General features: G+C 41.3%; 3 protein-coding genes and 3 non-coding genes across 9 annotated transcripts in view; 1 reads left to right on the forward strand and 5 right to left on the reverse strand.

Moving 5' to 3' along the window:
* Positions 1-1,569: 1,569 nt before the first annotated feature.
* cart2 (cocaine- and amphetamine-regulated transcript 2) lies at positions 1,570-3,219 on the forward strand. Its single transcript, XM_046348976.1, has 3 exons — positions 1,570-2,219; positions 2,508-2,591; positions 2,869-3,219. The coding sequence occupies exons 1-3, from the start codon at positions 2,055-2,057 to the stop codon at positions 2,974-2,976; spliced, it is 357 nt and encodes a 118-aa protein (XP_046204932.1). The 5' UTR covers positions 1,570-2,054; the 3' UTR covers positions 2,977-3,219.
* A 5,577-nt stretch (positions 3,220-8,796) lies between these two features.
* Positions 8,797-19,310, reverse strand: LOC124035505 (40S ribosomal protein S17). The gene is made up of 5 exons (XM_046348965.1): positions 19,185-19,310; positions 18,179-18,330; positions 16,578-16,683; positions 10,879-10,944; positions 8,797-8,923 (listed from the first exon to the last, which is right to left on the reverse strand). The coding sequence occupies exons 1-5, from the start codon at positions 19,185-19,187 to the stop codon at positions 8,846-8,848; spliced, it is 405 nt and encodes a 134-aa protein (XP_046204921.1). The 5' UTR covers positions 19,188-19,310; the 3' UTR covers positions 8,797-8,845.
* Positions 11,936-12,064, reverse strand: LOC124048717. The gene has a single exon (XR_006841279.1). It is a non-coding gene; the product is annotated as a small nucleolar RNA SNORA71 (small nucleolar RNA).
* LOC124048720 lies at positions 16,852-16,976 on the reverse strand. Its single transcript, XR_006841281.1, has one exon. It is a non-coding gene; the product is annotated as a small nucleolar RNA SNORA71 (small nucleolar RNA).
* On the reverse strand, positions 18,417-18,526 carry LOC124048726. Its single transcript, XR_006841286.1, has one exon. It is a non-coding gene; the product is annotated as a small nucleolar RNA SNORA71 (small nucleolar RNA).
* Positions 19,311-22,746: 3,436 nt separating the features above from the next.
* Positions 22,747-27,994, reverse strand: part of LOC124035451 (casein kinase I-like) — a 65,407-nt gene continuing 60,159 nt past the window's right edge. For all 4 annotated transcript variants that reach the window (XM_046348925.1, XM_046348912.1, XM_046348919.1 and 1 more), the window contains one exon: positions 22,747-27,864. In XM_046348925.1, coding sequence (XP_046204881.1) covers positions 27,813-27,864 — 52 coding nt within the window. In that variant the 3' untranslated portion in view covers positions 22,747-27,812. The remainder of the gene's footprint in view (positions 27,865-27,994) is intronic.

Below are 27,994 nucleotides of genomic sequence, written 5' to 3' on the forward strand. Positions count from 1 at the left end.
GGTGCGAAAAGTGCAAATCAATCCCAGAACAACAGCGAAGGACCTTGTGAAGATGATGGAGGAAATAGGTACAAAGTATCTATATCCACAGTAAAACGAGTCCTATATCGACATAACCTGAAAGGCCACTCAGCAAGGAAGAAGCCACTGCTCCAAAACCGCCATAAAAAAAGCCAGACTACGGTTTGCAACTGCACATAGGGACAAAGATCCAACTTTTTGGAGAAATGTCCTCTGGTCTGAGGAAACAAAAATAGAACTGTTTGGCCATAATGACCATTGTTATGTTTGGAGGAAAATGGGGGAGGTTTGCAGGCCGAAGAAACACCATCCCAACCGTGAATCACAGGGGTGGCAGCATCATGTTGTGGGGGTGCTTTGCTGCAGGAGGGACTGGTGCAAGTTATGTGGATATATTGAAGCAACATCTCAAGACATCAGTCAGGAAGTTAAAAGCTTGGTCGCAAATGGATCTTCCAAACGGACAATGACCCAAAGCATACTTCCAAAGTTGGGGCAAAATGGCTTAAGGACAACAAAGTCAAGGTATTGGAGTGGCCATCACAAAGCCCCTATAGAAAATTTGTGGGCAGAACTGAAAAAGCATGTACGAGCAAGGAGGCCTACAAACCTGTCTCAGTTACACCAGCTCTGTCAGGAGGAATGGGCCAAAATTCACCCAACTTATTGTTGAGGCTGTTCTGAGGGCAATAGGGGGTGCCACTCAATATTAGACTCAGTGTAGATACCATATAGGGTCTGAAAAATGTCCAGAGGGTACATACTGTTGACCTCAATATGGTAAAGTCATGAGATGATAATCCAGTCCTACTTTTAGAAGTTCAACGCACATTTTATTTCACAACATAATAATAACATTATGTTGCAAACCTCATTCACTTCTCAACATAATATGTTCAACATAACATTAGAAGAAGAAAAGCTCATGCAAAGGAGAGTATTCATGAAAATATTGATTTGCGGGCTTTGGCAAAAGAGGTGTCACTGCACAATTAACATAGCAACAGGAGTTTGCTCCTATTATGTGCCTGCTGCATCTGATGCACACAAACAACACTGTTTGTTTACAAGGCCTTGGTAACTTCAGATTTCTTGATACATGGCAGTGACTTTTTTAACCTGTGGTGTATTATATATTATGCCTTTTGCAAGTGTTTGTCGGAAATATTATTCACATTAGTTATGTCACAAACTAAAGAAACGTTAACGTATAGCTGTATATAGGCTATACTAGTAGAAATTGGCATATGGTTCATTTAAACTGAAAACGTGACACCTTATCTGCGCACTGTTCCCCTGGGTATAGAAGTGCGTCACAAACAAATATCCACAATCAAGCTAATCTCAGAGCTTCAGGGATCATCATTGGATGATCCTCCTTTTATCATTCAGAACCCATCTCCTCAAAGAGATTAATTCAAAAATAAGCCAGTGAGAACATGTTTTAAACTCAAAGGGGCGGTCTCCACACACATATTAAGCCTAGTAATGGACTAAGAAGCACTTTTAATGGTGAATATCCATTGAACAAGCATTATAGTCTAGGACTAGGCTTAATCTGTGTCCGGCAAACCAGCCCTAAATTCTGAAATTCCAAATTCTGTACAAAATGTAGCACAACTTACTGTCCATGATGGGCTATTTACTGAAGAACCTCTGAAAATATAACTAACTTTCTAGACCATCAGATTACGTTTTGTTAATTTTAATCAAAATTAGCAATCAGATAATATAATAAAATATGAATCTGCCCATGGCTGTACTCAGTGCACTAGCAAAGACCACAAGAGCAAAAATAATTCTGAAGGGCATTTGCTGAGACAGTTTGGACAGCGTAATGGGCTTCTTACGTAGGTTATTAATTCTCTTACGTATATAAGGAGATCAATGCTCAAGGCGGAGCAATTCAATATCAATGGGAATACAAACACTGAGGAGCAAACAAAAGGAGGCAAAACGGCAGGGATTGGTCAATTGAGTTGAAATAGGAAACAACTTCGCGCGCTCGTAAAGCACTTCTCCAGATCAGGACCATGGAGAGCTCTAAACTGTGGACGAGTGCGGTAGTTTGTACAGCGCTGCTGTCCATCCTATGTGGTGCTGAAACGAACGACTCAGAAATGGAAGTGGATTTGGAAACGAGAAACATTCACGACTTCTATCCACAAAATCCGAATCTAACGAACGAAAAACGTCTTGTAAGTCTAGCTATATTGTCTGCAAACTGTATGTATGAATGCTTATGTCCGCGGTTAGCTTTTGGAATTTACATTCGACTAACTCGAAAAATAAAGAGTAGGCTAAATTATGCTATATACAAAATAAAAATCACTTTGTTCTTGAGAACGTGAATGGTGTTTTAGGTTTGTTGGTCAAAATGTGAATATTGAATCAAGGGATTGTAGTAATGGTGCACAATGACAAGACAGCACTTCAAGCTTTGACAGTTATGTCTTTTAATTGTGTATTTCCTACTGTTTCCATAGCTTGGAGCTCTACACGAAGTTCTAAAAAAACTGCAGACCAAAAGAATTAATCCATGGGAAAAGAAATTTGGACAAGTTCCCACTGTAAGATTTTACACTCTTTCTCTGTTCAGAGAAGGTATTACTTTATTATTTTTAAATGACGAATAATTACCAAATGCAGAATGACAAGATAGTTTATTTTATTATGGTCCAGTGTTCTTAATGTAAATTGTCTTAACTAGGCTATTGGAAGTTATTCAAACATGTAATCGGATTATTTAATAAATGCGTGGTGTTTCGAAACGATTTACAGGATGATATTGTAACCTACAGTATCCTCATTGTTTTCATTTAACAATTTGACATTAATATTTTTCAGTGCGACGTGGGGGAGCATTGCGCAGTGAGGAAAGGTGCTCGAATCGGCAAAATGTGCGACTGTCCACGGGGAGCTTTCTGCAACTTCTTTCTGTTGAAGTGCTTGTGAATGGAGGTTTATTGGATTCAACCCCCTATCATTGTGTTATTTAAAAGAGGGATAATAATGTAACATATGTCATTATTTTTATGAATATTTTTCAAATACAGGCGGACTATAATTGTCAATGTTATGGTGGGACCACCAATGAGATAATGGTACATCCTATCGTTTCCTGGAGTTAGATTAAACATTTGTGTCACCTAAGTGTTACTGAGCTCTCTATATTGTGCAATAAAGTGTCACAACTTCTTTCGTAATCATTATTTTTGGTCTCGGAATTCACTTTTTCTAGTTAAATATTTGTGCAATAGAATGTATTAATAAATGCATCATGAAGCCTCTTATTGAAAGGTTAGTTAGGATTAGTAAATGTGTTAATATGCTGTTCTCATGATACAACGATCCTATTGAGAATTTCAACAACTGTACCTCAAAACCACACGAACTTCAATTTCATGACACGTTTCCATTCACAGTAATAATTAAAACGTACATGTTAGAGGTGATGAATTTGGGAAATTAAGGCGTATTAAAGCAGTCTTCAGCCTGGGTGCAAGCTGGAGAACTAATTTAGTGAAAATTAGTCAGGATCACAAACTTGGTTGGATCTAAAAATGTACTTCAATTACATACTTTAATTATAGTCATGTTTTTCCATAAGCTATATTACAAATGTAACTTGCTCCAAACATTGATGTCATTCCATCTTCACATAAGTAGGAAAACAAAATATAAAGATGCCATTTGATAGAGGGAACTGACAGTTTCAAATTTGACTGAATTGGTCAACTTTGAAAAGGGAATGTTCGTTCTAATAGACTCAATCAACACTCAAGATCTATAAAATGTTAAGTCATGTAAAAATGGTGCTGTAGTCGTGAGTGTGTGATACTAGAAGTATAGTGCATTCAGAAAGTTTTCAAAAACCTTTGTTTTCCACATTTCATTACGTTATAGCCTTATTCTAAAATTGATTAAATATTGAATTTGTTTCATCCATCTACACCATAATACCAAAAACAGGTTTTTAGAAATTGGCAAATTTATAAGAAATAAAAAACAGAAATACCTTATTTACATAAGTATTCAGACCCTTTGCTATGCGACTTGAAATTGAGCTCAGGTGCATCCTGTTTTCATTGATCGTCCTTTATATTTCTACAACTTGGAGTCCAACTGTGGTAAATTCAATTGATTGGAAGTGATTTGGAAAGGCACACACATGTCTATATAAGGTCCCACAGTTGACAGTGCATGTCAGAGCAAAAACCAAGCCATGGGGTCGAAGGAATTGTCCGTAGAGCTCCGAGACAGGATTGTGTCAAGGCACAGTAAAGTGTACCAACACATTTCTGCAGCATTGAACGGCCAAGAACACAGTGGCCTCAATCGTTCTTAAATGGAATACGTTTGGAATAACCAACCCTTCCAAGAGCTGACCACCTGGCCAAACTGAGCAATCAGGGGAGAAAGGCTTAAGTCAGGGAGGTGAACAAGAACCCGATAGTCATTTACAGAGCTCCAGAGTTCCTGTGGACTGGAAGACTAGTCAGGATCGAGGTACAGAGGACAGTACAGAGATCCTTGATGAAAAACTGTTCCAGAGCGCTCACGACCTGATTGGGGCGAAGGTTCACCTTCCAACAGGACAATGACCCTAAGCCCACAGCCAAGACAACACAGCAGTGACTTTGGGACAAGTCCAGGGTTCCCACACCGTCTTAAACATCAAATTCAAGGACTTTTCAGGTTGAAGTTGAAGAGCTAAGTAACTCCTTGTTTATCACATGTCGCAGAGCAAAAATATGACCTTGTTTTTCCATGAACATGACCAAATAAATAGGCAAATAAAAAACACATGGCCATAAATAGTTTTGCAACAAAAGATTAGACGAAAATCAAAATAAATAAAACATTTCCCCAACCATTGTGTTCTGGGGTTGTTGGCCTTTTTGGTTAATTTGCTTTTCTTTATTTTATCGCTTACTCATTGAGTAGTGTTTTGCCCTTTCCCAAACTGTTAAAACAGTGCCCAACCCTTGCTTTTTGCTGCTATGCCCCTTCATTTGCTTGTTTCATTGAATAGTGTTTCTATTTCAGCTGCTTGTGCTCTTTTATCTTTACCACCCTTTCTCAGGCTATTGGACTTGGCAATAAGAGTGAGGTTGCCTGTGCTCTCCTCTTTTGAGTGCAAATTTGTCTGCTGAGGTCTTGAGAGCATTTATGTCATCTGTCAGTCTTCTTTTCTTCCCTTTAAGTTAATCTATTTAATCTATAAGGTCTTTTCTCTTTCTGTTTTTTTGCTCATCCTTTCTTCTGTCTCTGTTCTTCTTGATGTGTCACATACTCTGCCTTGTAGATGCCACTGACATAAGCGGAGGTCTGTCAATGCACACATTATGTATGCCACCCACAGCTCTTATGTGGTCAACTAAACATCTCTGTGCTACATATGAATCTTCTTTCAAGTTCTCCACTTCAATCTGCCGATTGATGGAGAATCCGCGCTCTACTGAGGCTTGCCTGTGTGACAATAAGAGGAGTTGGCGGCAAAGTCTCCATAAATTTGAGCTCTTTGTCCTATGACAAACTCATGTAAAAATGTGTCCAAGCTGTCTTGGACAGGATCAAAGTTTACAAACTCTGAGTGATGGGCATGGACAATGTCATCAATAAAATGTGAGTATTGTCGAATGATGTCATCACAATCTTCTTACTTCACCCGATGACTATTTACAAGGTAGGTCAGGGCCTTCTTCAATTTTGCTGTACACAGCATCTTTCCATTTGTGCCTGCCATTTCCCTGCGGACATGTCTCTCACAATTATTTCAGTAACAAAGCCCAAGTCGACATGTGAGGAGTCGATGTGATTGGATGACTGTCTCACCTCGACATCAATACGTTTTTAAGGGGTCTTCGCTTCTTTCATGTCTGGCTTAATTAATCTGCTCATCAAGCTCTTACGCACATAGAACAAGTCTGCAGAGAGAAATGGCACCATGGGCTTATCGGTCTGGTAGCGTGTGAGGAATGGTGTCACTTCTTTGCTCACTGACAAGATGAAATTCAGTTTTGCTGTCATGAGAGGTTCCTTAACGGCCCCTGAATCACCTCAAAGGACTTTGTGCCTGCATTTGGACCGCTCTTCTCTACAGCCTTCACATATGTTGCCATATGGGGTAAAAAGTCTAAAGCTCTTTCAAGCAAGGACGCATTTTCAACCCACCGTGTCTTGCAAAACTTAAGTGGCATTGGGGGATCTGATGAACCAATGATGTTAAAGCAGTCCTCCCTGCGGGCTGGAGTATCCTTCAGAAGTTGGTACATAGCATGCAGTACATAGCATGCAGTACACTGTCGACTTTCCACTCTCTCTTCCACTCCCTTCTGAAATGCTCCATGTACAATATGGAGACCACAACTGCCAATGTCTATAAGGTGTACATCAAAATCTAGGAGGGACTTCTCAACCTTTGAGTAAAATGACCAATTTACATTTGGTCCATCCATGGAGATCTGAACCATGTTTTTCTTTGGTAGATCTTCGGTGCTCTTCTCATAGACAGTTTTAAGGTCCAACGCTATCACATGTCCCACAAATTTAGAATCATAAAATCTCATCACAACTTTGTCCTCATCCCATAAACGGACATGAAAGTCACACTGTTTTGACTGTGTTTTTCTGTTATTGGCTCTCATCAAAGAGAAGTACATAGTTCTCCTCCCCAGCAGAGTTTTTTAGACAAGTGCTTGAAATGAGGAGCCAAGCCATGTGTGCACAAATAGCTGGACTTTGTTGCCGCACACGTTGAGGTCTTGGCTATTGCACTGTCTGTGAACATCTCTGAGAACAGCACACCTAAGGAGTAAAACATTTTTTTATCACACTTATTTCTGTTTCCAGCCTGTGTGTGAATGTGTGTTACGGGGAGAATATGAAATATAAAAACAAACAAGTACCTAAAAATAATGTAATGTTACAGGTAACAGTTTATAAACCATGCCACTTACCTGTGCGTTCACTAGAGTGGAAAGAGTAGACACTCGATCATATTCAGACACCACAATGTGTCCTCTTTGGGAAGGCCAGTTAAGACGGACTGTCTTGAGGTGGTGGTGAATGTGGTAGTAGTTGTAGAAGATTATAATAATAATAATAAATGCCATTTAGCAGACGCTTTTATCCAAAGCGACTTACAGTCATGTGTGCATACATTCTACGTATGGGTGGTCCCGGGGAACGAACCCACTACCCTGGCGTTACAAGCGCCATGGGAGCTGTAAGAAAATAAGTCTCAAAGTCTGATGAATGACTAGCTAGCTGCCTAACGTTAACATTAGTCATTAAATGTTGTCACCAACAACTCTAGTGAACGTCCTTTACGTTAAGTTAAACTTTCAGCTAAGATAAGACAACTGTCATTTATTTCAAATGCTCACTGTCCAGCTCTGCTTGCCGCAAGTTGACTAACGTAACGTTAACTTAGCTAACATTAGCTAGCTAGCACGATAGGTGTGATTTTGCGAGAATTTAGACATCTTAGATAACGTTTGCTAAAAACATAGCAAACGTTAATTTGACCGAAAAATTATGTAACGTTAAAAGTTAATTTACCCAACCACGAAGAGACAAAATAATCTAGCTAACTAATTAACGTTAGTAACTAAGCATGGTTGTTGTATTCCTTTCTACATGTTACCAGGGGTAGGACATAACCGCTTTTAACTTGAGTGCCGTGATGTGACGCTCCAGCATGGCCCGTCGCAGCTGCTTCGCCCATGGCGTTAACTTTTGATTTACTGCAGGCTCTGCATCGGAACATATGGATGTCCCGCGGATCTTTAACAAGAGTCTTTGTAAATGTATTTGGGAGGGCCACGAGTCCAGGAATAGACATTTTCCAGGCATAGCTTAAGGTTCGCTTAACGTTAGATTTCTCACTTGCCGCTGTTTAACCTGCGTCATTCAACTTCAAATCACTCATGCACGTGACGGTCGCACTTTCTCAGGGTAGGTGGCCGGTGAAACAAGGACACACAAAAGGCAAACATACAGCGGAACGTAGCCTATTACTGACGTAAAAAAACGTTTAGTAACTGCAATTTTTATTCATGCACAAGATGTATAAATCCAAGCACTTTCAATGTCCCATGTCTATTTTCAAAAACGTAAAGCCTTGATTTTCTCTCAAATTCACAAACTTCCAAGGACCCGTGGGAAACCTAGACAAGTGTCAATGTCCTTGCGTGGCCCAGCCAGAGCCCGAACTTTACCTGATCAAACTCAAGATCTGCAAATAACTCTGCAGCGAAGCTCCCCATCCAACCTGTCAGGGCTTGCTAGAATCTGCAGAGGAATGGGAGAAACTCCCAATACAGCCAAGCTTGTAGCTTCATACCAAAGGCTTGAGGCTGTAATCACGGCCAAAGGCACTTCAACAAAGTACAGAGTGAAGGGTCTGAAAACTTATGTAAATGTGATATTTTAATACATTTGCAAACACTTAAAAACATGTTTTTGCTTTGTCATTATGGGGTTATTGCGTGTAGAATGAAGAGGGGGGGAAAAAACAATTGAATCCGCTTTAGAATAAGGCTGTAATGTAACAAAATGTGGGAAAAGATGTGGGGTCTGAATACTTTCCGAATGCTCTATAGTATAGGAACTAAACTTTATTGCACAAAGCCTGAAATTACAGTTCAATTGAGTCAAGGACATGAGGACCAAGTGCTTATCCAATTCAAATTTCCATCAACCTAGCATACACAAGAATCACGCATACGGATCTACTTGTTCTAAACAGCAAGACCACTCGGAGACTCATTGCTTTTTTTGTACATTTTGTATTTATTAAGAGATATATTACAAATGCTTAGACTCCTCTGGGTGTCTTGAAGTTCATTCCGACAGTTGGCTGGGTGACCTGCAGGTTGGACAGACTGCCGAAGTCCTGGAGGAAAGAGAAGGATTAAATTCAATTTCACCATCAAGTAACCATCAGAATACACCACAAGTTCATGCTACCGATGTAAACCACAGAGCCTTGTCTCATACCCCGTGAGTAGTTTCACCCTGAAGTTAAGATTGTGGAGGATGTTGAATACAGGGTGTGACAGGAACCGGTATGCCAACAAAACACAGGAACATTTTTCAAAGTCACTGCACAATCGAGAGCATCCTGGCGGGCTGCATCACCGCCTGGTACGGCAACTGCTCCGCCCACAGCTGTAAGGCTCCCCATAGGGTAGTGAGGTCTGCACAACGCATCACCGGGGGCAAACTACCTGCCCTCCAGGACACCTAAACCACCCGATGTTACAGGAAGGCCATAAATATCATCAAGAATAACAACCACCCGAGCCACTGCCTGTTCACCCCGCTATCATCCAGAAGGCGAGGTCAGTACAGGTGCATCAAAGCTGGGACCGAGAGACTGAACAACAGCTTCTATCTCAAGGCCATCAGACTGCTAAACAGCCACCACTAACATTGAGTGGCTGCTGCCAACACACTGACACTGACTCAACTCCAGCCACTTTAATAATGGGAATGGATGGGAAATGTAAAATATATCACTAGCCACTTTAAACAATGCTACCTAATATAATGTTACATAGCCTACATTATTCATCTCATATACATACCTATATACTGTACTCTATATCATCTACTGCATTCTTACGTAATACATGTATCACTAGCCACTTTAACTATGCCACTTTGTTTACATACTCATCTCATATGTATATACTGTACTCGATACCATCTACTGTATCTTGCCTATGCTGCTCTGTACCATCACTCATTCATATATCTTTATGTACATATTCTTTATCCCCTTACACTGTGTATAAGACAGTAGTTTTGGAATTGTTAGATTACTTGTTGGTTATTACTGCATTGTCGGAACTAGAAGCACAAGCATTTCGCTCCACTCGCATTAACATCTGTTAACCATGTGTATGTGACAAATAAAATTTGATTTGTTCCTGTACTATCAATGACAATGGCAAGTCATGCCATAGTCACCTTCGATACAGGGTTTAAGCCATGGTGTTATCTTAAGGCGAATCATACTTGTGTGTGTGGACACCCCTTCAAATGAGTTGATTTGGCCATTTCAGCTACAACCTTTGCTGACTGGTATATAAAATTGAGTACACCGCCATGAAATCGCCATTGACAAACATTAGCAGTAGAATGTCCTTACTGAACCGAGCTCCGTGACTTTCAACGTGGCACCATCATTGGATGACACCTTTCCAACAAGTCAGTTTGTCAAATTTCTGCCCTACATAAAATCCATCTCCTGTCCTCGGTTGCAACACTCACTACAGAGTTCCAAACTGCCTCGAAGGAACATCAGCACAAGAACTGTTCGTCGGGAGCTTCATGAAATTGGTTTCCATGGCCGAGCAGCCACACACAAGCCTAAAATCACCATGCCAAGCATCGGCTTGAGTGGTGTAAAGCTCGCCGCCAATTTGACTCTGGGGCAGTGGAAAAGCGTACTCTGGAGTGATGAATCATGCTTCACTATCTGGCAGTCCGACGGACGAATCTGTGTTTAGCAGATGCCAGGAGAAGGCCAACTGTCCGAATGCATTGAGCCAACTGTAAAGTTTAGTGGAGGAGGAATAATGGGCTGTTTTTCATGGTTCGGGCTAGGCCCCTTAATTCCACTGAAGGGAAATCTTAACACTACAGCAAACAAAGACATCCTAGACGATCCTGTGCTTCGAACTTTGTGGCAACCGTTTGGTAAAGGCCCTTTTCTGTTTCAGCATGACAATGCCACTGTGCACAAAGCGAGTTCCATACACAAGCAGGTGTCCACAAACTTTGGTTCAGGTAGGGTTTATTCATCATGAAGACACCAAACGTAACTGCCTGCGAGGGACTTACCAGTAGTTTGAGCATCTCCTTGGTGTCAGGGTCCACCTCTATGATCTCCTGGTCAAGAGCAGAAACCTGGAAACAGAAAAGTTAGTGGTAATGCATCATGTCAACACTGTCCAAACACATTAGTAATAGTGTGCACAGTAAACTGGCAACAGTTAAATACATCAATTCAACAGAGCGCACAGCAGTTACTGGCTGCCTGGGGCAATGTTTACAGGCCTTTTTAGAGTACCAGACGCAAGTGGAAATTTGGGGTTTTCTTTCAGCCTGCACGCTCGTGCGCGCTGTTTATGAGTCTGATTGAAACTATAAAATTGTATCAAATCAAGTCTATATAAGGTTGGAATACTTTCTTGATCGCATTCCATTCACACATTTGTAAAAGTCACTAACAAGTTCTAATTAGAAACAACACACCAAGGGCTTTTATTCTTTTTTTCTAAACTCTGATATGACAAATGTTTGAAGCAGAGATGAGTATCAAATAAACATGTGGCTCCTAATTACAGTTACAATAATTCAGGTTGCGTGATCCGTCGAAAACACAACTAATGGGACGCAGAATTAAATGTATATCACACTCGCACAAATGCGACCAGTTATTTTTCGTATTTGCATTTAATTTCTTTCACTAGAAATGCGAGTGAACACTTTAGAGCCCAATGAATCTCCATCTTACGTTCGCTAACGTTAGCTTGAAACAATAGTTTACCTTTCCACAACACACATAGTGAAAGGGATTTATCCATGCTTTTACGTACAGCTGACAGTTGGCCACCTCAGCATCACAACATACAGGAGGGGCAGACACAGGGTAGCTATGTTGAATAATGATGTATTAATCTCCATGTCTGTTGCCAACTCCGTACGTGTGTGTTGCAGCTCGAGAATCGGGATGTTAAATCCACTGAGTAAATATTTTATTAAATATTAAATAAAATAAGGCCCTATTCATTTCTGCATAATTTTAACTCTGATCTCCCACCTGGACAGAGAATTGCAAAGTTGGAACGCAAAATGAGTGCATGTTGGCAGGATTGGGTTTACAATGTTACCACATTGTTTGAAAGATACAGGGTTTGACAGGAACCAGTATTCCAACAAACACGGGAAAAGCTTTCAAGATCACTATTCCTGTACTATCAATGACTATGGCAACAGTCATGCCATAGTCACTTTCGATACAGGGCAAATCAAAGAATGAGAATTTGACTGACTCAAAAGTTATTTCACATCCCAACTATACACTAAAGATAACCAATGGCAACAAATAAAGGAGATAAATGATGACCCAAAGCATTTTATAGATGCACCTTTCCATGCCTAGGCAAAGTAGAAACATGCATAGTAGAGGTGGACCGATTAAAATCGGAATGGCCGATTTCAAGTTTTCCCAATCAGAAATCTGTATTTTTGGGCGCCGATTTTGCAGAATCTTTTTTTCCCCCCTAGGCAAGTCAGTTAAGAACACATTCTTATTTTCAATGATGGCCTAGGAACGGTGGGTTAATTGCTTTGTTCAGGGGCAGAACGACAGATTTTCACCTTGTCAACTCGGTGGATCCAACCTTGCAACCTTACAGTTAACTAGTCCAACGCTCTAACCACCTGCCCTCTCATCGCCCTCCACGAGGAGCCTGCATGTTACGCAAATGCATTAGAAACCAAGGTAAGTTGCTAGCTAGCATTAAACTTCTCATAAAAAAATCAATCATAATCACTAGTTATAACTACACAATCTGAAAACAAGACTCCCTAAATTTTATCAGCATATCGATTGCGCAACCAGGGGTGGTAAAACCTTGGATCATTGTTACTCTAACTTCCGCGACGCATATAAGGCCCTGCCCCGCCCCCCTTTCGGAAAAGCTGACCACGACTCCATTTTGCTGACCCCTGCCTACAGACAGAAATTAAAACAAGAGGCTCCCACGCTGAGGTCTGTCCAACGCTGGTCAGACCAAGCTGACTCCACACTCCAAGACTGCTTCCATCACGTGGACTGGGACATGTTTCGTATTGCGTCAGATGGGAATATTGACGAATACGCTGATTCGGTGTGCGAGTTCATTAGAACGTGCGTCGAAGATGTCGTTCCCATAGCAACGATAAAAACATTCCCTAACCAGAAACCGTGGATTGATGGCAGCATTCGCGTGAAACTGAAAGCGCGAACCACTGCTTTTAATCAGGGCAAGGTGTCTGGCAACATGACTGAATACAAACAGTGCAGCTATTCCCTCCGTAAGGCTATCAAACAAGCTAAGCGTCAGTACAGAGACAAAGTGGAATCTCAATTCAATGGCTCAGACACAAGAGGCATGTGGCAGGGTCTACAGTCAATCACGGACTACAAGATGAAATCCAGCCCAGTCACGGACCAGGATGTCTTGCTCCCAGGCAGACTAAATAACTTTTTGCCCGCTTTGAGGACAATACAGTGCCACTGACACGGCCTGCAACGGAAACATGCAGTCTCTCCTTCACTGCAGCCGAGGTGAGTAAGACATTTAAACGTGTTAACCCTCGCAAGGCTGCAGGCCCAGACGGCATCCCCAGCCGCGCCCTCCGAGCATGCGCAGACCAGCTGGCCGGTGTGTTTACGGACATATTCAATCAATCCCTATACCAGTCTGCTGTTCCCACATGCTTCAAGAGGGCCACCATTGTTCCTGTTCCCAAGAAAGCTAAGGTAACTGAGCTAAACGACTACCGCCCCGTAGCACTCACTTCCGTCATCATGAAGTGCTTTGAGAGACTAGTCAAGGACCATATCACCTCCACCCTACCTGACACCCTAGACCCACTCCAATTTGCTTACCGCCCAAATAGGTCCACAGACGATGCAATCTCAACCACACTGCCATAACCCACCTGGACAAGAGGAATACCTATGTGAGAATGCTGTTCATCGACTACAGCTCGGCATTCAACACCATAGTACCCTCCAAGCTCGTCATCAAGCTCGAGACCCTGGGTCTCGACCCCGCCCTGTGCAACTGGGTACTGGACTTCCTGACGGGCCGCCCCCAGGTGGTGAGGGTAGGCAACAACATCTCCTCCCCGCTGATCCTCAACACGGGGGCCCCACAAGGGTGCGTTCTGAGCCCTCTCCTGTACTCCCTGTTCACCCACGACTGCGTGGCCACGCACGCCTCCAACTCAATCATCAAGTTTGCGGACGACACAACAGTGGTAGGCTTGATTACCAACAACGACGAGACGGCCTACAGGGAGGAGGTGAGGGCCCTTGGAGTGTGGTGTCAGGAAAATAACCTCACACTCAACGTCAACAAAACTAAGGAGATGATTGTGGACTTCAGGAAACAGCAGAGGGAACACCCCCTATCCACATCGATGGAACAGTAGTGGAGAGGGTAGCTAGTTTTAAGTTCCTCGGCATACACATCACAGACAAACTGAATTGGTCCACTCACACTGACAGCGTCGTGAAGAAGGCGCAGCAGCGCCTATTCAACCTCAGGAGGCTGAAGAAATTCGGCTTGTCACCAAAAGCACTCACAAACTTCTACAGATGCACAATCGAGAGCATCCTGGCGGGCTGTATCACCGCCTGGTACGGCAACTGCTCCGCCCTCAACCGTAAGGCTCTCCAGAGGGTAGTGAGGACTGCACAACGCATCACCGGGGGCAAACTACCTGCCCTCCAGGACACCTACACCACCCGTTGTTACAGGAAGGCCATAAAGATCATCAAGGACATCAACCACCGAACCACTACCTGTTCACCCCGCTATCATCCAGAAGGCGAGGTCAGTACAGGTGCATCAAAGCTGGGACCGAGAGACTGAAAAACAGCTTCTATCTCAAGGCCATCAGACTGTTAAATAGCCACCACTAACATTGAGTGGCTGCTGCCAACACACTGTCATTGACACTGACCCAACTCCAGCCATTTTAATAATGGGAATTGATGGAAATGTAAATATATCACTAGCCACTTTAAACAATGCTACCTTATATAATGTTACTTACCCTACATTATTCATCTCATATGCATATGTATATACTGTACTCTACAACATCGACTGCATCCTTATGTAACACATGTATCACTAGCCACTTTAACTATGCCACTTTGTTTACTTTGTCTACACACTCATCTCATATGTATATACTGTACTCGATACCATCTACTGTATGCTGCTCTGTACCATCACTCATTCATATATCCTTATGTACATGTTCCTTATCCCCTTACACTGTGTATAAGACAGTAGTTTTGGAATTGTTAGTTAGATTACTTGTTGGTTATCACTGCATTGTCGGAACTAGAAGCACAAGCATTTCGCTACACTCGCATTAACATCTGCTAACCATGTGTATGTGACAAATAAAATTTGATTTGATTTGATTTGGATTTGATTTGATGATACTCGTTTATCTAGCATGTCCTGCGTTGCATATAATCGATGTGGTGCGTATCGTTGCTCCAATGTGTACCTAACCATAAACACCAATGACTTTCTAAAAATCATTACACAGAAGTATATATTTTTAAACCTGCATATTTAGCTAAAAGAACTCCAGGTTAGCAGGCAATATTAACCAGGTGAAATTGTGTCATTTCTCTTGCATTCATTGCACGCAGAGGCAGGGTATATGCAACAGTTTGGGCTGACTGGCTCATTGCGAACTAATTTGCCAGAATTTTACACAATTATGACATAACATTGAAGGTTGTGCATTGTAACAAGAATATTTAGACTTAGGGATGCCACCTGTTAGATAAAATACCGAACGGTTCAGTATTTCACTGAAATAAACGTTTTGTTTTCGAAATGATAGTTGCCGGATTCAACCATATTAATGACCAAAGGCTCATATTTTTGTGTGTTATTATGTTATAATTAAGTCTATGATTTGATAGAGCAGTCTGAGCGATAATATGCAGCAGCAGGCTTGTAAGCATTCATTCAAACAGCACTTTCGTGCGTTTTGCCAGCGGCTCTTTGCAAGCACAGCGCTGTTCATGACTTCAAGCCTACCAGCCTAATGGCTGGTGTAACCGATGTGAAATGGCTAGCTAGTTAGCTGGGTGTGCGCTAATAGCGTTTCAAACGTCACTCGCTCTGAGACTTCGTTATTCCCCTTGCTCTGCAAAGGCCGCGGCTTTTGCGGAGCGATGGGTAACGCTGCTTTGAGTGTGGCTGTTGTCGATGTGTTCCTGGTTCGAGCCCAGGTAGGGGCGAGGAGAGGGACGGAAGCCATACTGTTACACAGGCAATACTAAAGTGCCTATAAGAACATCCAATAGTCAAAGGTATATGAAATACAAATGGTATAGAGAGAAATAGTCCTATAAATACTATAGTAACCACAACCTAAAACCACTTACCTTGGAACATTGAAGTCTCATGTTAAAAGGAACCACCAACTTTCATGTGTTCTGAGCAAGGAACTCAAATTTCAGCTTTTTTTTTACATGGCACATTTTGCACTTTTACTTCCAACAGTTTTTGCATTATTTAAACCAAATTGAACAGGTTTCATTATTTATTTGAGGCTAAATTGATTTTATTTCTGTATTATATTAAGTTAAAATAAGTGTTCATTCAGTATTGTTGTAATTGTCATGATTACAAATAAACAAATAAAATAGGCCAATTAATCGGTATCGGTGCCAACAAGTATAGATGCACTGTGCTCCGATGCTCAAAAGTGTGAGTGGTGACACTTACCTCTGGGACGTAGTTGTCCCTCCTCTCCCTCTCCTCTTCTTGCAGCTTGATGGAGATGCCTCTGACAGGACCCCTCTGGATGCGCTTCATCAGATGGGTCACATACCTAAGAACACAAACCAGAATTCAATTAATTCATGTACAACATCACAATTGTAACAGCATTAGATCAGACCATGGGTTCAAACAAAAATATTTATGCTAGATCACTGAAAACTAGTCTAACATGAGAATTAGGTTTCACTCAAGTTTAGGTTGTTGCGGACGAGAAAGATGTTTGAAAGACAGGGTTTGACAGGAAATGGTATTCCAACAAACACAGTAAAATATTTCCGTCACAATTCCCGTAACATCAATGACTATGGCAACAGTTTCGCCATAGTCACTTTCGATACAGGGTTTTATGTGGCAAACTAGCAATAATCAACTAGGTCAGGGATATGATATAATCAATAACTCCCTCCAAGCCATGCTATTAGAAGTAGTGTTTTGAAATCCAACCTGATTGAAGTGCAGCATAGTACATGTCATATGAAACATCTTTCTCTAAGGAGGACCTGAGCCCTAGGACCATGCCTCAGGACTACCAAGCCTGATGACTCCTTGCTGGCCCCAGTCCACCTGGCCGTGCTGCTGCTCCAGTTTCAACTGTTCTGCCTGCGGCTATGGAACCCTAACCTGTTCACCGGACGTGCTACCTGTCACAGACCTGCGGTTTTCAACTCTAGAGACAGCAGGAGCGGTAAAGATACTCTGAATGATCGGCTATGAAAAGCCAACTGACATTTACTCCTGAGGTGCTGACCTGTTGCACCCTCGACGACCACTGTCATTATTATTATTTGACCCTGCTGGTCATCTACGAACATTTGAACATCTTGGCCATGTTTTGTTATAATATCCACCCGGCACAGACAGAAGAGGCCTGGTCCGTCTAGGATCGGAGTTTTTTCTAGCCACAGTGCTTCTACACCTGTATTGCGTGCTGTTTGGGGGTTTAGGCTGGGTTTCTGTACAGCACTTTGTGACACCAGCTGATGTAAGGCTTTATAAATCAATTTGATTCATGAAATTAATAAAATACTTCAGCATTGAAAAAAAAGCAAAGGAGCCAATTAGCTGACACCGACATCCCAAATGGCTGCTGTGGTTTCTGCTACCTACCATGAGGATGAAAAGGGCAGTTTCCAGAAAAACGAGCAGCCATTTCATCTACTCCGTATAACAGTTGGAATAACGGGACAATTCAGAGCACAACGCATTTCTCATCCATGATCGCGGTACGTTTTCCGAGCCATATCTCGTGCTGGCCCCGTGGTGACTTCATTTAAGAATATTGCCTGTCCGACCCTGTAGTGCAGCTGTGAGGAAGTGTAAGGTGTCGGATCTGCTGGCTACACCCAAAACTAGACCCAGGAGTTAAGACACAGGTGACTTCCAAATTGAGAACGAAGAAAATATCACCACGGTTGGTTGAACATTGCTGTACAGCGTTGTCTACGCAACATCTGCTGCTTGACCTCAGACAAGCTTTATATATGTTGGAGGTTTGAGTCAGCTTGGCTATTAGAGACAATAAAGCTGAAAAAAAACAGACTCACCCAGCGATCTTGTTGCGGAGCTTCTTGCTGGGGATGATAGCGATCTCTTCGCACACCCTCTTGTTGGTGTGGAAGTCATTTCCCAGCCGGGTGTAGTACTTCTCAATGATGACCCGGGCGGCTTTTTTCACCGTCTTGGTCCTGACTCGTCCCTGTGGAACAAAGGAGTTGTGCAAATGACTAGGTTATCCTGATGTCCTGAACGTTCAGAATGGGCTGACATTTAATGAATTTAAAATATCTGAGAGAACCAGGGTTCGGTAGGGACTTAGGACCCATCGAACACGGGGAAGACCCTCAATTCACGTTTCCTGTACTATCAATGACCTGGCCACTTTTGATACAGGGTTCAACGTAAATTACATTTTTAAAGCGGTTGACATTTTAGGAGGTATAAGGACGCCAACGGCTGGCATGACCAGGCAAGCTACATTTGGATCTAACATACAAGGTTGTACCTAATACTAAGGAGCTAGCAACTTTGCGCAGACTGGCTACCTAGCCAACTACCCATTTGCTCGTAAATGGACCTCACGATTAACTACACCGGTGAGTAAGTCAGAAACAATGGCTACCCTACATTGGGAAAACAGACCACCTATGGTTAATTAGCTAGTAGGATGATTCCGCAATCAGCTAGTTAGCTACGCTAATCAGTACCACGGAACAAAATGTATTTCTTACAAACAGTTGAAACCAACGTGCAAAACCACTAACCACATAGCGGAAAATGTGTACAATATTAAAAAGTCAAATCAAGACATGGAAAACGTGGTTGTTCATGTGCAGCCAAATGCTAGCATAATGCTTCTTCCGTTAGCATCTCGGAGAACCCTTGTCATATTGTTCAAAAAATCTGCCAGGAAGGGCATCCTAACGCAATATGTCACTGCGATTGCGTAATATATACAACATTTCACTATTCTAGAGATAAATACCATTTTGGATACTAAAAAACTGAGGATTACGATAGATTTAGAGGGGTTGTAAATGTTGAAGTACCCACCATGTTGAATCAGGCTGGTAGAAGAGGACTATACAAGCGCTTCAGCGGAAGTATAATAAGAGGGCACGCGGATGTGGGAAACCAAAGGGAAAAGGGTGTCACCGCCTAGTGGTAGAAGAATTCGCAAAAATATACAACCAGACATGCAGTTCATTACAGCTATATTACTGTACATTTGGTTTCCCCAGTTGAGTGAAATTATTGCGCGTAAGTGCGGCAGTCAGTCTAGCGGTTAAGAGCGTTGGCCAAGTAACCGAAAAGCCACTGGTTCTATCCCCGGGCTGAACCCCGCAGTGGAGGCGTCATAATACCCATAAAACCTAGCGGTCAATCAGGGAACTGGTTCCAATCTTTTTTATACAATTCATTTTTCCCATAGGGGATTTTAGAAACACTTCAAATAAGGGCTGTGTTGCGTGTAGGCTTACCCTGGTGTGACGTTTTGATAACAATGTAAATCTCTCTCGGACATGGTGACTTTTAATGTATTCGGCCCTATTTGTTCTCACATTCGAAAAAGCTAATTAGCATCAAAATAGACATCATGCAAGACTACAAATACCCGTTAGCTCCTGCACATCATCTCTAGCTGAAACCTTTGTGAACAGATATTGTCAATTTATAACTTGCACAAGACAGTTCACAGAATTGTTATTTTTTTTCCAATTTATTAATGACTACATTTAGCTAACATTTGATAGTTAATCCAGAGATTTTTACCTTTGCCCCGATTTGGCAGTCTCGTCCAGATCAGTTTTTGTAGTTCTTTATAATAGCCAAATTAGTAGCTAATTAGCATTTCATTTTTTGCAGGTAATACAGGCAAATATATTGATAAAAGTCACTTTGTCCTAGAGAAATGTACATGGTTATCAAACTGTTACAGGAATGAAATTCCTACATGTTTTAATACATTTACATTACATTTAAGTCATTTAGCAGACGCTCTTATCCAGAGCGACTTACAAATTAATACCCAATTAAAATTAAACTCTGTCAATTCCTAAGAATTTGTAAGACTCTTATTTGCATAAAATGGACAGAGACCAGTCTCAAAATCAATCAGCAGCGTTTATTCTCGAGAGTACTGAACATGATACAGTTTACCACAGGTTATAAACTGAAAATGTCAAGGAACAGACAGTCACTGTTCTACTTCTTGATTATAATTACATACATTATATTCAGTACTAGGATTTTTAAAAATCATACATCTATACAGTAACATAATAGTATTCTGATTAGTCAGTCCTGATTGAAATGTATACATAATTAGTCATTATTGATAATCAAAATCCCTTAAAACAAACGTCACGCCAGTGTAAGCCTATGCCAAAAACAGCCCTTATTTTAAGTGTTTCTAAAAAATGAATGGTGGAAAAACACTTGGAAGCAGTTCCCTATTTGACTGCTAGGATTTATGGGTATTATGACTCATACTGTGGTACTCTATAGCCAGTACAGCGAAATGGTTATGTTATTAGCTCCTCACGGGGTCTGTAGTTACACCTCTAGCACTGAGATGCAGTGACTTAGGCCTCTGAGGCACTCAGGAGCCCAATGTACACCAGATAAATGTACACAAGATATACTAACAATGTTATGTACAGCAGTAGATATTAGTGAGCTATGCCAATAATTTAGTATATAAATAAATGTGGGGTGTATGAACTGTAAATAAAATGAAGTATTCAGTGGCCATTTTAGGATGTAACAACACTAAACAATGCATGAATTGCACTATAACAGTGAGAAACGGTGCCCACAAACTGTTAGGGCCTTCATAAAGCTGTCCTAACATCTGACCACTGCTACAACTGGCTATCAGCGGAGCCTTGTCTGGCAGCGAAACAGTTAATTCATTCTCATTTACTGCCTTAAAAAAACAGCCGATATGTCTGACTTGCTTGAACAAATGTGGATTCTAATGACAATTGTGATGTACAAACTATGGCGTAAGGAGACGACAAGCGGATAAGAGGCAATCCGTAATTTCGATTAAGACATTAAGCGAGCTAGGATGGATGTAACGTTAGTCAATATAACTATTTGTTTAGCTCTAATGAAATGTACAGCAACAGAATTCAGAACATGGGCCGTTCTTACAGTGTTCTCCCTGTACACCAAGTCAGAACCGTAGGATAAATAAAGGGGGCATATAAGCAGACAATGAAAGCTCTTACAATATTTGATGATTACATTTCTCTAAAACAGGTAATAGACCACATGTGCACCACCAAGTTAGAACAGTAGGCGAAATTAAGAGGGGTAAAAATAGACCAAATTATTAGGGTGAGGCACGTGAGCTACTAACATCTTACGTCACAACATACACTTAGTATTACTTTCTTAGCTACAGTATACATATCTCCCTGGCATATTACATAATTTATGCAGTAGCATGCAAGACATTTTTGGACTCAGCGTTGTTGTGCTATGCTCACTTGAACAGGAAGGTGGTGTGGCGGTCCTTTCGTGGGCAAACACTGTCATCAAACTTTGTCATCGGTCTGTCACGCTCTGAATTTATGGTGCTTTCAAGACAAACCAGGTCAAATCATGAAGTCGGTGATCTTCAGGTCAGCTCTAGAAAAAGGCCAGAGGTCCCGACTTGTATTCCGAGTTGAATGACAGTTCAAAACATCTCCAATGGCCTTGACCCTTCTTGGACAGGCACTTCTAATGTAAATCTATGGCAGCACCCAAGATGCTTGAATTTTCAAGCTCTCCCTGCAGACTGCAATGACCTAGTGTCCCCATGAGTGATAGAACACTGAGCCAATCACGGCACAACTAGAGAAGATTACCAATGCCTACGCTCTTTTTTTCTCCACTGGCTGTCCCTCCCCCACAGAAAGCACTGAGCTCGGCTGAAACACCTGCCTTTAGAAAGCAAGAGACCATGTTTGTATGCAACTTTATTCACTCACTACATTTGCCTTTACTTTGTTTGCAAACTGATACGTGACCCATTAATTCCAAAATAACATGCAAAACTGTCAGTGTGGTGAGACCATTTCAGGTTTTTAGTGACATACAGGCCAAGGAAGTTGAAGCTTTTGACCCCATCTACTGCTGCTCTGTCGATGAGGATGGTGCTCCCTGTTGTCCATGATCAGCTCCATTGTTTTGTTGAGGGATAGGTTATTTTCCTGGCACCACTCCGCAAGGGCTCTAACCTCCTCCATGTAGGCCATCTCGTCATTGTTTGTAAATCAGGTCTACCAGTCATGTTGTCAGCCAACTTTATGATAGAGTTAGTCCTGGGTGAACAGGGAGTATAGAAGGGGGCTGAGCACACACCCCTGGGGGGCACCCGTGTGGAGAATCAGTGTGGCAGAAGCGTTATTGCCTAACCTCACCAACTGGGGGCGGCCCGTCAGGAAATGTGGATTTATTTAGAATCCCAATTAGCACTCTTCTTGGGGTCCAGCAACATTAAGGCAGCTATATACACACACAATTAAATATAACACATTGTGTTCTCATCAAATGAAACGACAAAAGTTTATTTAAGAATTTGAATAGACCTCAAACTTTGAAGGAAACACTGGGCCAAGAGTAAAGGTTAAGAGAGATTTATTTTACATAAAAAAGGGTGCAAACTTGATTTTCCCTTTAAGTTAGGAGGGAATAAAAAGTATGATTTTGGAAAGGTCCCAAGACACATTTCACTTGAGGTTTCTGGGGGCGAGGGTGGGTAGGCATTTTAAGACAGAAAGAGTCGAGACCTCGTTTCTTTCTGGGTAAAAAAAAAGGAAAAAAAGGGGGTTTTCACAATTGGAGCCCTTAACCAGGTTAAAGCATTCAAATACATTTTGAAGTAACATTCATGTTTCAACAGTAATATTCATAATACAATTGTAATACTTGACTCATATTCATAGCTTTGAAACTATTACCAGAACAGGAGACAGCTTTGAAGAGGGAGAAAAGAAAAACGGATCAAGAAAATAGACTCCCATTTGAACATAATCAACTTTACATAATTTACAATTGAAAATAATCAGTACAATATTGCAGTCTTGTCTCTAACCACTGGAGGTCTACAGTTTAAGCAACTCTGAATGTAATGTCGGAAAAAGTCTACCTCACTTGAGCAGTCTTTGCAGCTCGTGCCCTACACATTTCTGTGGACAAATGCAAGCAACCATCGATAAATGGTCTCTCCAACACTGTGGAAGTGGAGAGATTGTCTGGAACGACAGTGAGAATGAAAAAGGAACCAGCAATGATGAAAATGGTCGTTAAGGCCCCGATGGACCCATTTCATTCAAGCAAGATAGTATTGTTTAAATACACAAAGCATACCAGTACAATAATAATTGTGCTTAAAGCCAATGAGAAAACCTCTGGTTGAATTAATCTACCCCTAGATGCAGAAGGCATGACGAGGATACAACTGGTCAAAGCCATCTGACTCAGTGTCGTCTTCTAGTTGCGGATGGTTAGGGTACAAAGTCATGCCCCCCCGTAGCATCTAGTTCATTTAGAGGTGACTGTACATATGTACATGTTGCACAAACTGTGGCAAAACATTTCAAGTATGTATTAAAGTAAGTGGTTCCATTAATAAAAAGGAAGTACAATGACAAGAAAACAAGGATGCCAAAACAATAACTTTGGTTGTTGGGATCAAGCAAGAAAAGGTCAAGAATACTTAAATGAAAGAAATTATAATCTGTAATCATAAGCAATATTACAATAGTAGAAGCCTCATGAATTCTTAGTCACGTAAATGATCTAAAGCAAAATAAGACCTTTTATGTAATGTCAGAAATACGCAACCATACATACCAATTCTGAGATGGTATGGTTGTTACACAAGCACGGCCTGGGAAGACGGCAGGTAAGCAATAACATGGCAAAAAACTATTTCTGAATGGTTTCTCCAAAAGCACTTGCAATGATACAGCTAACCCACCAAATGCCAGTGTCTAAAATGGCACCATCTTAAGAGCATGTCTACATGTTAACTTTTCAGCACCCTTGGCACCAGAGGAAGGTTAGAGGTCATGAAGCTGGCACTGGGGGGCAAAGACAGATGAGAGAACAAAAAGTATGTGTGCGAACTTGAGACAGTAATGGCTTTTCTCTGAGGTATACATATTCATAGTCAGCGCATCCTGATACAGTGAGTGACATCTCAAACAAAACCCTGCCATCGGAAGAGGTTGTGTTAACATGTCATGGAGGAAAAGGAATGTGCAGCGTCAAAATTACCCCCAGTGGGATCAGAAGACTGCATGGGCAAATATATACTGCCATCAGGGAGCGTGTGGGACTCCGGTGAATAAGCCAGTAAAAGTCCTCTGGTCTTCACTAGTTACCCTAGCCACGAAGTCATCAACACCCCGACTTCTACAATTTATGTTCTTAAAAAATTAATTTTAAACCTACCTCTAACCACAATGATAATATTATGCCTAACACTAATCTTAAATTAAGACCAAAAAGTGTCATGCATTTTTACGATATAGCCAATTTTGACAATATGGCTGTGGTAACTAGCGGAAAATACATCCTCTGTCCTCAAGATACCCTGGGGTCAGCACCTCCATGCTGCACCAGTGTCATAGAAAGTTTAAAGGGCTGGAATAAATACAGTCCTTTCTCTCTTCCTTCAAGTAATCACTGATTGGACATGACTAGAAAAGCCATTTCTTTCAACTGTCACGTTATATCACTAAGTACTTCAAGGAAGGGAGCAAGCCAACAAAAAGAACAAGGTGAAGGAGAGGAAAGGAGAGAGCAAGAGAAGGAGAGCGACACCACATGACAACAGCCTAAGCCTTTTACCCACTTCACAATTATCCTGGTGTGGTCAGCAGCGATGTCTAAAAGTCTGAATGATAGGTGGGTGAATCAACTGACCAATCCATGAATTAAGATCACTCACAAGCACATCATTTAGTCAGACAATGGCATTTGAGTAAATCCTGACATTCCACTACTTGACTAAGCCTCCTCCTACATCTTTCAATTCAAGTACATTTGAAATAATTTAAACTGCTGAGATACTTACTCAAGACATACACTTTCAAGGAAGAATACGACATTTGCACACAGTAAAAAAAAAAAAAAAAAAAACTGCTTTGTTACTCAAAAATATACATAGCTTCTGTTTGTCTATCCCTATAAAAGACAGCTAAGGAACTGACTCCAAAGATAAACATATCATACAGTATCACACAAGCCTGTGTGTCTGTGTACAAGGGAGTTATTCAATAGAAGCATAAGGAAATTGACAATTCCTCCTGCCTCGACTCAAAGCCACAGAGTTCTCTCCACCATTTCCATAATACACAAGTGAAACAGTGGATAGTATCTAGATGGTAGAGAGCGAGGCTGGCATTCTAACCTTCCAACAGTAGGTACAAAATAAGTAGTGCACTCAATCGCTGTTTAAATACTCCCCCCCATGAAAAAGCAAGATCATTTAATGATTAAAAAAATACAAATTACAGGACATCATACATTTTCAGTTCACATTGACAACACAAGACAAAATAAATTGAAAACAGACAAGAACCACTCCGGAGTAAACACTGAGGTTTACCAAAAGGGTAGAATATTATTGTAAAATGTAGCATTTCACAACCTCAAATGTTTTGCAGAGGAACACAAATAAGCATATCTGAAGAAATAAAATAAAAAAGGTCCTTCACTTCCTTTTACTCTGATGACCTTAGATGATTTGTCACGAGTCACATAACACTGTTCCTGTATTTGAAATCTTCAAATTCTGCTTTCTCAACCTTGTCTGCACTAAAATTGATTTAAAGTGAGAGACCAGTGTCATCTCCTAAAACGCAACCATTTCCACAGGCTAAATAATTTTCACCTCTAAGGGGCATTGAGACAGCTGTTTAGTCTCCCTCTCTACAGCTTCCATTTCTTAAGTCCAGGTCTTGAGCGTCGACACCGCAGCACAGCTCCATATTTTTTGTTCTATCCCAGCAAACACACCTGATTCAAAAATAATACTCAACTAATCATTAAACCTGTAATTAGTTGATTCAGGTGTTCCGGCTGGGCTAGAACAAAAATATTCAACACCATAAGGTACCCCAGGAATCCAGTTGAGCAACACTGCTCTATAGGAACCAGACTTGTCAACATGTCTTCTTATTGGCTGGTGTGTTGTTGCTGTGAACAGATGCCTATCCTGATAGGCTCTGAAGAGAGGTGGTTTGATTAAGGCATTACATGGTAAGGCCAGCAGGAGGAGCAGTAGCATCTAAATCAATAGGAGAGCCAAGTCTGTTCTCCTTGTCCCAGATTCAGTACACAGACAGACAGACTGGAGGTAGAAGCCACCCTAAAGTGTACACCTGGTGTCAGTTCATGATAGCCCAATCCTCGCTTTAAACATTGGGAGGTTAAAAATCTACAACTGACCATAGATCAGCAGTTGGAAGAAACTTTTCCTAAATCCGCACAGACACAAAGTTAGGTGTTTGTGGATAACAGGGACCAGTTTACAGGTACTGGCAATGTTAGCAAAAGCAATGTGAAATGCAACTCATAACAGATCTATTGGTGATCCCCCCCCCAAACATTTTTTTTTGGGCCTGAAATTGAAAAGCTGAAAAGGAGTGGTTGGGTAATAATGACCAGTGCATCAAACATGGATCTGGAATACAAATACTTTTCAGTTATATCTAAATCTGGTAACATAATAGGTCCTCTGTCCACACACATCCCTTTGGTCACTCGCTGCGGTCTAACATTTTCCTTGCACATCATTGAAATTAGCACAATTGTTTTTAACACAAATATGGAGGCAGAAGGCAAATTTAGTGATTGTTGAGAGGTGAATTGGTACTCAGGTTTTTTTCTGGCAAGGATGCGTTAGAAAAGTGATTATTTTGGTGTTCCCTCCTTTTCTACCATTTCTTTCTGCTTTGACTACTTATGCCAATCCCAAATCAACCTGCAGACCATTCTTTATAGATTTGAAAGAACCTGTGGCATCTTTGCAGATCTACAAGGGACCATGGCGGTGTCTACGGTTGAAGCAATGTTACTTCAGGACTAGGAAGCATCATCTATAATGCCTTCTTCAAAAGACAGTCAAACAGGGCTTAGTGGGAGGAGCTTCGTGGCATATGAACCAATTAGCCATTAGGGCACATTCACACATTCAAACAAACATCCACACCTACGTATGTAGACATAACTTTGTATGAACAAAAAGCAAATGGGACAGCTTAAGACCGGCTTTTACTGTGGAGGTGAGTGGGTTTGGAGAGAGAGAAAGAGACAAGAAAGAAAGGTGGTAGAGGTCTATAGACTGGTCTCACCCAAAAAGAGAGATGGAGAGGGGAAGACTTGACTTTTGATCTCCACTTGAAAAAAATGATGTCCTCAGGCATCCTCCAGTATTCAGAGGAAAGGTCAAAGGTCAAATTTAGTCATTCATCCACCGAGAAGAAAAGAAAAGAAAGGACTTTGTGGCCAAGGTCTTCATGTGTATAGTAGTTCCATTCAGTAGGTCCAGGTCAGTAATAATCCCATTTCTCTTGTAATAACAAGTCTCTCTCCCAACTCCCTCCCAGAAATGTCCCTTAGTCAGTTTCCTTAAAACTAAACTCGCTCAGCGACACCGGACAGGGTAGCAGGAGATTATTTCTGCCGTGGAGTGTTCTTCCGTTTTCGCTTGAAGAAGCAACAACACCTGAAGAGAAAGGATTAAGAGACAGAAGAGGAAAGTTACTTGACAATCTATATCCTTCAATATGCTGCAATCACTCCAAACTTACTCAACTTCAAATATGTAATTAATGTGAACATTTAACAGTTATAAA

Source organism: Oncorhynchus gorbuscha, linkage group LG01, assembly GCF_021184085.1.
Source record: "Oncorhynchus gorbuscha isolate QuinsamMale2020 ecotype Even-year linkage group LG01, OgorEven_v1.0, whole genome shotgun sequence".
Taxonomy (NCBI): domain Eukaryota; kingdom Metazoa; phylum Chordata; class Actinopteri; order Salmoniformes; family Salmonidae; genus Oncorhynchus; species Oncorhynchus gorbuscha.